Source organism: Dendroctonus ponderosae, unplaced genomic scaffold, assembly GCF_020466585.1.
Source record: "Dendroctonus ponderosae isolate FM_Combo_2020 unplaced genomic scaffold, Dpon_F_20191213v2 Dpon_F_20191213_326, whole genome shotgun sequence".
Classification (NCBI taxonomy): domain Eukaryota; kingdom Metazoa; phylum Arthropoda; class Insecta; order Coleoptera; family Curculionidae; genus Dendroctonus; species Dendroctonus ponderosae.
The window spans coordinates 11466-22930 of record NW_026018534.1 but is presented as its reverse complement, the minus strand read 5'-3'; the positions used below and the strand labels follow the sequence as shown (position 1 = coordinate 22930).

At 37.4% G+C, this 11465-nt stretch overlaps 1 protein-coding gene across 1 annotated transcript; it reads left to right on the top strand.

Annotated features, from left to right (window-relative positions):
• Nucleotides 1-1029: 1029 nt before the first annotated feature.
• On the top strand, nucleotides 1030-2120 carry LOC125502358. The gene is made up of 3 exons (XM_048665362.1): nucleotides 1030-1380; nucleotides 1551-1793; nucleotides 1856-2120. The coding sequence occupies exons 1-3, from the start codon at nucleotides 1112-1114 to the stop codon at nucleotides 2103-2105; spliced, it is 762 nt and encodes a 253-aa protein (XP_048521319.1). The 5' UTR covers nucleotides 1030-1111; the 3' UTR covers nucleotides 2106-2120.
• The last annotated feature ends 9345 nt before the right edge of the window (nucleotides 2121-11465 follow it).

Below are 11465 nucleotides of genomic sequence, written 5' to 3'. Positions count from 1 at the left end.
ACTTTTTGAGGTAAAGTTTAAAAGGTCCGCAAAACTCAATGGAGCGTAGCAATTAACTGATGCTTTGTATGCGTCGAACTCAAGGCTCTTTCTATAAGTTTCCAAAAACTCGTTGTTTTATATGCTCCAGGGTTAGAATTATCGGTTTTTAAAAATACGCTTCCTCAATTGAAGAACATCACTTTTTAAAGTAAATTTAACAAAAGCCGCAAAACTCAGCGGACAGTTGAAATAGAGTCAAGTTTGGTATCCATTGAATTCAAGGGTGTTATTTTGTTAGGAAGAAGTTATAAAATTCTGAACAGATGGCTGCCTCATACGGATTTTTAATAAAAACGTTTCTTTGAAAAAAAAATATTTTTTAAGGAAAAATTTGCAAAACTCAATGGCTTGCCGCAGTTGATTTTCTATTTGCACATGTTAAGATCAAAGGCTTTTTCAGTAAATTTTCCAACTTTTAACCGATTATCTTTGCCAGTTAAAAAGATACTTCAATGTAAAGTTGAAAATGTTTGAAAAACTCAGTGACGCGTTGTAAATGAGTGAAACTTCTCCCACGGTCAACTCACTTTTTCTGCGAATGCCCACAATGTCAGCAATTTCGCAAATCAAACTGAGAAGTTATTTTTTGGCGACGAGTCGGCGCAATTTTGAAAGTTTTCTTTTTGAGGTAAAGGTTGAAGCTTTTGCAAAATCAACCGGTTATAAGAATGGAATGAAACTTTCCGTGTTCTAAACTCAAGGCTTCTTCGATGAACGCCCAATTTTGCATTTTCATCTGTGGCAGAGAGGGAGTTTTGAACTTTTACAGACCCCCACAGGATTTTCCAGCTTCAAAAATCACTTTTTAAGTTAAACTCACTGGCTGTTCAACTTGAATGAAATACGAGTGTCCCAACATGGCCGATGATCAACTCGAAGTCTTCAAGCGATAAAACCATAGCCGGAAAACACGCATTTTCTCAGTTGCAAATGGACAAACATCTCAAATATCAGGGTTTTTTTCAGCTGTGTCCAATCAAGTGCCCCCAACCATTTGGTAGACTAAACGCTTGTTTTTTTCAGTGACAACGACACTTTGGATCCAGGTGGGGGAATTGGGGGACCCCTGATGAACAGCATAGTGAATGGAGTCGGAACCCCCACTCGCAATGGCCCCCCTTCCATTGGCGATTCCGGGCCTCCTTCCTCCTCAGCGTCCACGGCGAGTCTGATCCAGACAGCTTCATCCGGCACGAATTTCCCCACGGAATTTCTGGACAACGATTTTCCTTCATTGGATTTCCCCACCACAACGTGGGACTTGGAGCCGCCCTGGCCTGAAACTGCTAGGCCGAACTCTAGGCAGAGTCTAACTCCGGTTTCGACACCAACGCCCAGGTAATTTGCTCGTTTTTCTTGTGTTATTGTCCTGATCTTTGCGACTTTCTATGGAAGAAAGAGTCAAAAAAACTGGTTTTGTACCATCATCAGTGTGAACGATTTTCCAACATGATAACTTCTCTTTCGCTCCCGCCCCGACTAACTCGAACAATATAATTCCTAAACAGGCCACCAAGTAATCCATCGTACAGCAATGCGCCTACTGTAGTCCAAAGTCCGATGACGCATTACACGACGATGGCCAGTCCAGGACAGCCAATCACCGCCAATCAGGGACAGCAGAGCCAACCGAGCAACTACATGCTGTTGGGTCTCATGGAGGACTTTTCCGAACAGCCAGTTTATCCGGTTGATGAGCAGAAAGATACCAAAGCACTAGATGAGCCGAGCAACCATCCAGGGCCTCAAAGGTAGCGCTCTGATCGGCTGCTTGCCAGCATCGCCTTAATGATCGGGTGGATTGTTTGTGCAGGCTCCGGGTGCTGCTGACCAATCCTCCAACGGCCAATGCGAACAGCAGCCATATGAACGATCAGCAGGACGGGAATCGCGATCGCATTCTGAAGGAGCTGTTGAATCAGCAGGACGACGACCATGGGGTGCGGATGGATAGCAGGAGCAATGCGCGCCTGATGAGCAACAGGGGGCAGATGGTGGAGCCTCCCAAGAACTCCTCGTCTTCCTCCACTGGCAACAATATGTTACGACAGGTGAGTGCTTAGTTGATTCGGTTCTGCACGAGTTGGTGCCTTGGTGGACCGGCGCAAAGAACAATCGATTTTCAAGTTTACCAAAGCGGTCGTGCTTGGCACGGTTATTTAACAAGGCGTGATTGATGGAAAGAATCGTCTCATTCATCTGTTAATGTTCGTGTAAATGTGTGTTGAATTGGGCAGAAATCTCCCTAAACTCCAGTGGCGAGTTCGAGCTGAACGGAAACTTTGCGCATTTTAACCTAAGGCTTTTTTATAAATCATCTTGGCGGTTCCTACATGCACGAGGGTAGGAGTTATGCATTTTTATACATCGGTCTGCTCAATTTGAAAAAAAATCACTTTTTTAGGCAGTTTAAAAAAATTCGGGAAAACCCAATGACTCGTCGGAATTGAGCCACACTGCGAGTGTAATCAACTGAAAGCTTTTGCTATAAAAGTCCGAAAGATCAGTCGTTTACCTGCGCCAGGGTAGGAGTTATGAATTTTTATAAATCGATCCGCTCAATTGAAAATAATCGCTTATTGAGGAAAAATTTAAAAAAAATTACCAAATGCAGTGCCTGGTCGGAATTGAGTGAAACTCCGAATGTATTGAACTCAACGCTTTTGAGCTCAAATGTTTGGAGTGTCACGCTCTGATCTGCTCTATGCTAGGAGCTAAAAGGTCTGTTAAATGTCTGAAAAGGCGCTTTTTTCGGTGAAGTTTAAAAACGTCTCAAATTCCATGCATCGTAAGAATTTACTCAATTTTTGAGTGCACTGAAACCAAAGCTTTTTCTTTAAACAGCAAATTTACAACATTATATATTTTCCGGGGTCGAAGTTTTGAATTTTTAGATGCACGTTTTGCAATTTTCTATCTGAATTGACTGAAACTTTGTCGGCATGATTTTTTTGGCAAAAGCCCAGTTCACTTAAAAAGCGCAAAACTCAACGGATTGCACTGTCAACCGCTGAAACTTGGTAGCTGCTTAACAGCTGCAGCTTCTTCTAAATTCCAAAATTCCACAGTTTCTTCCTGTGTTTTTTCTTTATCTTGTGTTTCTACTAGTGCCACAGCCACGTGTAGCCCTGCATATTGACGATTTAACGAAATTTAAGAAAAACAACCGAAATCGCCTTGTCAGTCATCTTAATCTAAACCTGTGCTAAAAAATCGCTTCTTATCCGAAATAATTGAATTTGGACTGGCGTAAACATTCAACTTCTAGTTGTTATTGTTTCGATAATCGACCCACTCGTTGGTCGGTTATCAGTTAACAATCATATGATGATCCGGCAGACAAAACTTCCCCAAAAAAAAGTTGCAAACACTTTGCGCAAGCAGAATTTAACTTTGAAAATCGATCAATCACGTGCTTCAAAGCACCCCAAAACCGGTCTAAATTTCGGATTTTTGCCATGTTTTCTTATATATTTAGAGTTGCTATATATTTTCAGTTTTTGGTATTTTTTCTTCTCGTAAGCGTGTGTTATGTACGTTTGCTTTGTGATTTTTTATACGAAAGATTTGGACATTTTTGGATCATATTGAACAGAAATTGGCGTTTTTTTTAAATCACGAAATGCTTTATTATCTGGGCTTTGTTTCTTTGACATTCAACTGTAGGTTTTCCCATTTAGAAGACATTTCGTGCTCATTACTCAACAACACCGATTTGCATCAAACGCAGTTATTCTTTAAATTATAAATAGATTCATATGGTCCACCTTTGTCATTTTTGTGGAATCTCAAGAATTAATTAACTTCTTGCGGTCTTATTTTTTCAAACGTCGATTTTCAGGAAGATTTTTTCCTCAAACGTAAAGAAACAGTTCGTTCCGTTCGCTTCTGATTCTGATTTTGCTTGATTTTGTCCTGGAAACAAAGTGATTTTGATTCGATCAAAAAAACATTTCAGTCAATCTGATTATTTGTTGACCACCAATATTTTGGTCGAATTTTTGGCGAACGCAAATAAACAGTTCGTTTCGTTCGATTCACGATAAATCTTTCCAAGTGAGTTCTTTTTTATTTGTATGTGGGCTTTTTACCGGCATTTTAAACGTTTTTCGATCATTTTCAACTCACAAAACATTTTTCTTTATTGTCACCTTACACGATTTCCAAAGCTCTTCTTCTCTTTTCTGGTTCTTTGTTGGCAATTTTTGAATTATTTCCAGCGATTTTTGCGGATTTTTGCTTATAACTTTTTTGCCCGGTACTAATACAAAAACTGATGGCACCATTCGAGCCAGCAGTCAAAATACATAAAAGCATGTGTAAAGAAGAACAAATTAGCGATTTTTTTAACGCTTTCAACGAAAATGATTTGTTTTTTTTTACCAACTTTTTCGGTTTTCTGACGGTTTTTTCTTTCTCCTCCCAGTCCTCCTAATCTTTTATCGCTACGCAGACCAAAAATTAGTGCACCGACGTTTAGCAGCTCAAGGCACATGCAAAAGTATATAATTTCTCGGATTTCTCATTAATAGGCCAAAAAAATCCCTCAATTGTTTCTGAGTGAAGCAAGGCAAAAACAATTTTGAAACTTAATAAAAAAACTATGCATTTTTGCGAAATTAAGCGTTTCTACCCAAAATGTAGCGTCTCGAATTTTCCATTAATGGCAAAATTTCATCAAAATTGCTGGATTATTTCTGCATAAAAACACCAAAAAATTTACTGTGAAAGAGTAATTTTGAAAATTTGACAAAAACTGCATTTTTTCGAAAAAAACTATTCTGCTAGCTTCTCGGATTTTCCATTAATTGGCTAGATTTCAAAAAAATCGTTTCTTTGTTGCTGCGTGAAAACAGCAAAAAACTTACTGTGGAAGACTAATTTAGAAAATTTGACAGAAACTACGCATTTTTCCGAAGAAACCCGTTCTGCCAAAAATGTAGTTTCTCGGATTTTCCATTAATGGGCCAGATTTTAAAAAAATCGTTCCTTTGTATTTGCGTTAAAAAGCAAAAAACTTACCCTGAAAGCGTAGTTTTAAACTTTCCAAAAATTACGCATTTTTTCGAAAAAAGCATTTCCACCAAAAATGTAATGTTTTGAATTTCCCATTAAAAAAATCGATCGATTGTTTCTGCGTAACTAAAGTAAAAAACTGACTGAAAGAGACTGAAAGTTTTGAAAATTTTACAAAAACTACGCATTTTTTCGAGAAAACCCATTCTACCAAAAATGTAGCTTCTCGGATTTTGGATTAATGGGCCAGATTTCAAAAAAATAGTTCTATTGTTTCTGCGTAAAAAAAGCAAAAATCTTAACCTGAAGCGTCATTTTTAATTTTTTCCAAAAACCGCATATTTTCGAGAAAAGCATTTCTACCAAAAATGTAACGTCTCGAATTTCCTATTAATGGACAAACATTCATCAAAATCGCTCGATTGTTTCTGCGTAAATAAAGCAAAAAACTGAATCTGAAAGACCAGTTTTGAAAATTTTACAAAAACTACACATTTTTTCGAAAAAAACAATTCTACCGAAAATGTAGCTTGTCGGAATTTCCATTAATGGGCCAGATTTCAAAAAAATCGTTCCATTGTTTCTGCGTAAAAAAACAAAAATCTTACCCTGAAGCGTCATTTTTTAATTTTTTTTAAAAACTACGCATTTTTTCGAAAAAAGCATTTCTACCAAAAATGTAACGTCTCGAATTTCCCATTAATGGACAAACATTCATCAAAATCGCTCGATTATTTCTGCGTAAATAAAGCAAAAAACTGACTCTGAAAGACCAGTTTTGAAAATTTTACAAAACTACGCATTTTTCCGAAAAAAACCATTCTTCCAAAAATGTAGCTTCTCGGATTATCCATTAATGGGCCAGATTTCAAAAAAATCGTTCCATTGTGTGTGTTAAAAAGCAAAAAACTTACCCTAAAAGCGTAATTTTTTAATTTTTCCAAAAACTGTGCATTTTTTAGAAAAAAGTTATTCTATCAAAAATATAGGGGTCCCATTAATGGGCCAAATTTCATCAAAATCAGTATATTGTTTCTGTGCAAAAAAGCAAAAAACTTACTCTGAAAGAGCAATTTTGAAATGTTTTCCAAAAACTATGCATTTTTGCGAAAAAAGCCTTTCTGTCAAGAATTTAGCGTCTCGAAGTTTCCATTAATGGTCAAAATGACATAAAAATCGCTCGATTGTTTCTGTGTAAAAAAGCATAAAACTGACCAAAAAATATTTTTAAATATAACAAAATTGAATGATTATGATCCTTTCAGGTCAATTTGTCATTTTTGGCAAAATTCGCCCGAATCAACGGTTCTTTTTGGCACTAGTCACCTTTCAGCTCAGCAAACAATTGCGGTTTTTCACAAGTTGCCTCGTCATATTTCAAACGATGTGGTTCGCAACATTTTTAACGGTATCCACACTAGACGACTTGTATCTTATGCAAATATATGAATGTATATGAAACTGGGTTAGTCTAAAGGTTCCCTGCAGCGCCAGCACCTATTCGCCCAAGTGCTAATTGATCATGCCAATTTCACCAATAAAGACACTTTCTGTTATTTTCTTCGTAGGTACACTGGCCGCTGACTAATGAAGCTTTTAATCTCAAATGTTTGCCTACCTGATTGGCTTTAATGCTGTTGGCATCGCCACACCTTTGGCCTGCCTTTAAAACATTCTTTCGTGTTGTGTTCAATTGTAAATAAACAACCATTATTTCTGCACTCGCATGTTCAGCAATTGGTTGTCTAGTTACAAGTGGGAAAAGCCGGTTTTGCCATTGAAACTCTTCAGATAGTTCGATGAGCGTAAGCAGCGCGAAGCTGATGAAGAAACATCGATGGTGTTTGGGATGGCAAAAAACCATCACTGTTGCAACTTGCGGTATTAATCAAAAAATTTAATTAGCGATTGTTGTTATCGGCAAACTGTTGTTTTTCTCCGGTTGCCATTGGCGCACCAAATCGACCACAGTTAATATTGCAGGAAATTCAGTGTATCTGGCGAGCAGAAGTAACCTTAGCCTATAATCATGTCGCCAGCTCGATTTCTATATTCACCTTGTTAGGCTGTCGATTTGCGAAATTACTTTGCGGTTTGTTCGGTGCGAAACCCAAATGCAAATGATACCCGAACCGTCGGGCGTTTTACCCGATTTACCACTATTGTGGCCGGTTTTCAATTACCAACTTAAACTCGCTCAGACTCCGACTCAAAACGGCAATTTTCATCTATAATATGGATAAGCATTAACTGTATGTTCGCGACCCAGTTTGGTCAAACTGATCAGACAATTGGTTAACACTTGGTACAAAAAAACCCGTATTCCATTTGTTTACTCGCACTGGCTTGCATTTGACTAATTCAACCAAGAATTGTCCGAACTGTTTAGAATAGAACGCAAACAAATCTTAAGTCGACATGTTAATTGTCCACCCGACGTTTCGGTTGCGTCGCCCACCACCATTATCAGACGTGCTATCAAGGCTCAAGAGCGTCAACGCCATTTTAGGTGAACTATTCAAAATTATAGCATAGATTTTCCCAAAAGTTCAGTCAAGCCGACTTAAACTTGGGTTAGTTTGGGTTATCATCTGAAGGCGGAAAACATGCTTTTCAGACTCGCCTTTACCAAGTAACCAAAAATAAGGCTTTAATGCGATTTTGTTGAAACTCGCTGCGTTTTAGCCCTCAGGTGTTGGCTATAGACTGTCAAAATTTCAAGTCAGTACTTGTTCCCGTTTGGGAGTTACGAAATTTTGAAAAGTAACTGATTTTGACTTTGAAAAATCACTTTTTGGGGGAAAGTTTCCCAATTCGGCAAAACTCAATGGCTAGTGCAAATTGGCTGGAACTTTGTACGCATTGTACTCAAGGCTTTTTCTATGAATGTGCAAAGTTGCAAGCTTTTATTTGGTCCAGGGTAGGAATTAGGAATTTTTCAACCCCCAATGGATAATCTGAATGAACTGAAACTTTTTGCATAAACAACTCAAGCCTTTCTCTATAAATATGCAAAAAATGAGCTTTTATTTAGTGCAGGATGGGAATGGAGATTTTATAAGGCAATTCTACACATTTTTGAAACTTCGCTTTTTAACGCAATATTTAAAAACTGCGGAAAACTCAATCGGTAATCTTAAAGAACTGAACGTGTGTGTATCCGTGAACCAATCGGGGTTTTTTCTATAAACATGCAAAAGTTCACGCATTTATTAATTGCAGGGTGGAGATTAGGAATTTTTAGAGAGTTGCGCAATTTTCAAAAATCACTATTTAATGCAGAGTTTTAAAATTCCTAAGACCCAAAGACTAATCTGAATGAACTGAAACTTTCTGCACGAACTACTCAGGGTGTTTCTATAAATATCTAAAAAATTACGATTTTTTTTTGTTCATAGTGGAAATTTAGAATTTAGAAACATATGAAGAGTTGGCTCAGCGCGATTTTGAAAAATCACTTATTAAGGGAATATTAAAAAAATTCGGGAAACCCCGGATATAATCTGAATGGTCTGAAACTTTCTGCTTAAACGACTCAAGGGTTTTTCTAGAAGTGTCCAAAATTTTCAAAACTTTCAAACAAAATTTCAGGCCTTTATTCTCCGGAGGGTAGAAATTATACATTTTTATAGGCAGGTCTGCACGATTTTAAAAAATTGCTTTAAGGTCAAGTTTAAGAACTTTACAAAACGATGGAAACTCTGTGTATGTCGAACTCAAGGGTTTTTCCATACACATACAGTTCAAGCTCGTAATTGCTCCAGGGTGGGAATTTGACATTTTTAGAATCAGGTTTGCTCAATTTTTAGTCCAAATTTAAAATTTGGGAACAATTTGAGCCTTTGGCGGCTATAAATCTCCAAGAAGTCGGCCTTTAATCTGCTCCTGCTATCAGAATAATTTTGTGAAAATTTGCATTCATTGAGCTCAAGGGTTGATCTATAATTGTCCAAAATGTCAGGATTTTTTTGCGCTCGGGGTTGGAAGTTTCTAATTGGTATAAGCGGTGTGAACCATTTTTTTAATTCACTTTCTGCTGTAATTTTGGTACCATTTGCGGACTGGAGTGCGTAAAACTCTCTATGCTTTTGCTATAAATGCTCAAAATTCCAGGCTTTTATCTGGTCTAGGGTAGGAGTTATGAATTTTTCGAGACTGGTTTGCACGCTTTGGGAAAATCACTTTTTGAGGTCAAATCACTTTCAAAGTTTTCCAAAACTATGGAATCTGAGAAAGTTTCCCTGCGATTGCAGGGTACCCGATAGGAATTTTTAGAAACAAGGCTGAATCCTTTGAAAAAATAATTTTTAACGTGTTAAATTAAATAAAAATTAACATAATAAAAAGTGGACTTCAAGACTTCTCCGCTGGCTACAAATGAGAGAAACTTTGCACGCATTGAACTCAGGGCTTTTTCTATAAATATATAAAGTTTCACGCTTTGACCTGTTCCACGGTACGAGCTACGCATTGTTAGAAACAGGGCTGCACGCTTTGGAAAACACCTTTTAAAGAAAAGTTCTAAAATTTCACAAAAATCCTTCGTTAGTGATAAATGACTCACACGTTATGTTAATGGAACTCAAGGCTTTTCTTCTAAATATCCGAACTTTCAGACGTTCACCTGATCCACTGCAAAAATTCCACCTCTTTTAGGAGAAAAAATGTGTCTAATTTTCCCTTAGAGGTTTCATAGATGAAGAAATTCGGTTCCAAATAAATAACCTCAACAAAGGGCAAGGAAATGAGGGGCGTAGAAGACTTTCCTTTATAACCCGAGGAGCGATTGCATGAAAGACAACGAAACAACTGAGTGAAGAAAAAAAGAGCTGGCAATTTTCAACATTGCGTTAGAATAATTGTGTGTAAGTCGGTCATACCACAAGTTTGGCGGCGGCCGCCAATGACCCTCATCTACGCTTTTTGTTTAAAAATCTACATAGAAACAAGAGTGGTACCACCGACTAGTAAAGTAACCTTCAACATCGACAACGACGTTTTTATGTTTTGCTATACCTTTTTATCAACCACTCAAGCAAGAAGCGTCATGCTTTAACGTGCACTTCTTACAAAATAAGTACCTGGTTGTCAAAGAAGTGTTGTTTTGGAACGAAACAATTTCAATATCAAGCAATCGACTTTTTGTCCACTAATTTGTCATCGCCTGGCCTGCTATATAAAAATAGATTTTTCAATTTCTTCCATTTGCCTCGTCAGAAACCGATAAACATATGTAAATAACCGTTAAAACCACTTCGATGGATCGTTTTGAGAACTGTATTTCCATTTTGGGTTCCATATGGAAAATCTGTTTTTTAAAAAGTTAATCTAGAATTTATCAGATTTTTAGGAGCTCTTGAGGTTTAAAACCTACCTAAAACCATTTAAAAGATATGAACCTCTTCTAATTAGACGCAACTAAAATAGATCACCTGGAATGCGAAAATAAGGGCGCTACTATTTTCAAAAATCCGCGAAAAGCTAATTGGAACGCCACTTCATAAAATGTTCAAATCTGCACATGCGAGCAGCATAAATGCCATGAAAGAAAAACTACAACCCTGGTTGCCATCTACTTCTACAAAATAAAATGCTGCCCGGATCCAGACCGCTGAAATTCCCTAAAACCCCGATTTTTTCCTCAAAAAGCTCCATGCAATTTGGGCTTAAATTTAGAAGAACAGTCGCAAGTCTGGTTATAATCCTGATCTGGACCACTTACAGCCTGAAGGGCGCTGAGCTGAAAAAATCTGGAATAGTCGTACGGATCCTGGCCGCTGAAAATCCCTTAGACGAATGTTTGTGAAAAATCACTTCTTTGACTGAGAAATTTGCAAAAATTGCGCAAAATCTAAATTAGTTTGCCAGGACCACTTGCAACCTCTTACGGCGCTATCCGCTAGCCCGCCACAAAGTAATAAATAAAATTATTTTATTATAATAGTTGAGTCCGGATATAACGAACTTCAAAAATGAACTAAAACTGGTTCGTTATATCCGGAGTTTGCTGTAAGCGAATGAAAATACAAAAACACGTGGTGTATTTTATTTCGTTATTTTTACATAGAGTAGTAGAAGTTAGTAGGTATGACTAAAAAGAACACAAAAAGATAAACAAAATTTAATTTGAAATCTACTTCAAAAAGTCTGTAATTTTGTTTGTACATTTCTGCTGCAAAAATAGATGTTATTTATGTAGTTTTCAAGATCATGAAAGGACTCCCAGATATGATCAGGAACTTGACGTGATTGTAGAAAAATCCCAGTTTCTGACACTTTTTTTGTCATTTCAGAAATGGTTGGAACAGCATGAGTGTCTACAGTAGAATACGTTTCACCTAAATCGTCATCTTTCTCATTATCGCTTAAAGCTGTAGATGAGGTTACGGAGTCTATAATTTGCTCAT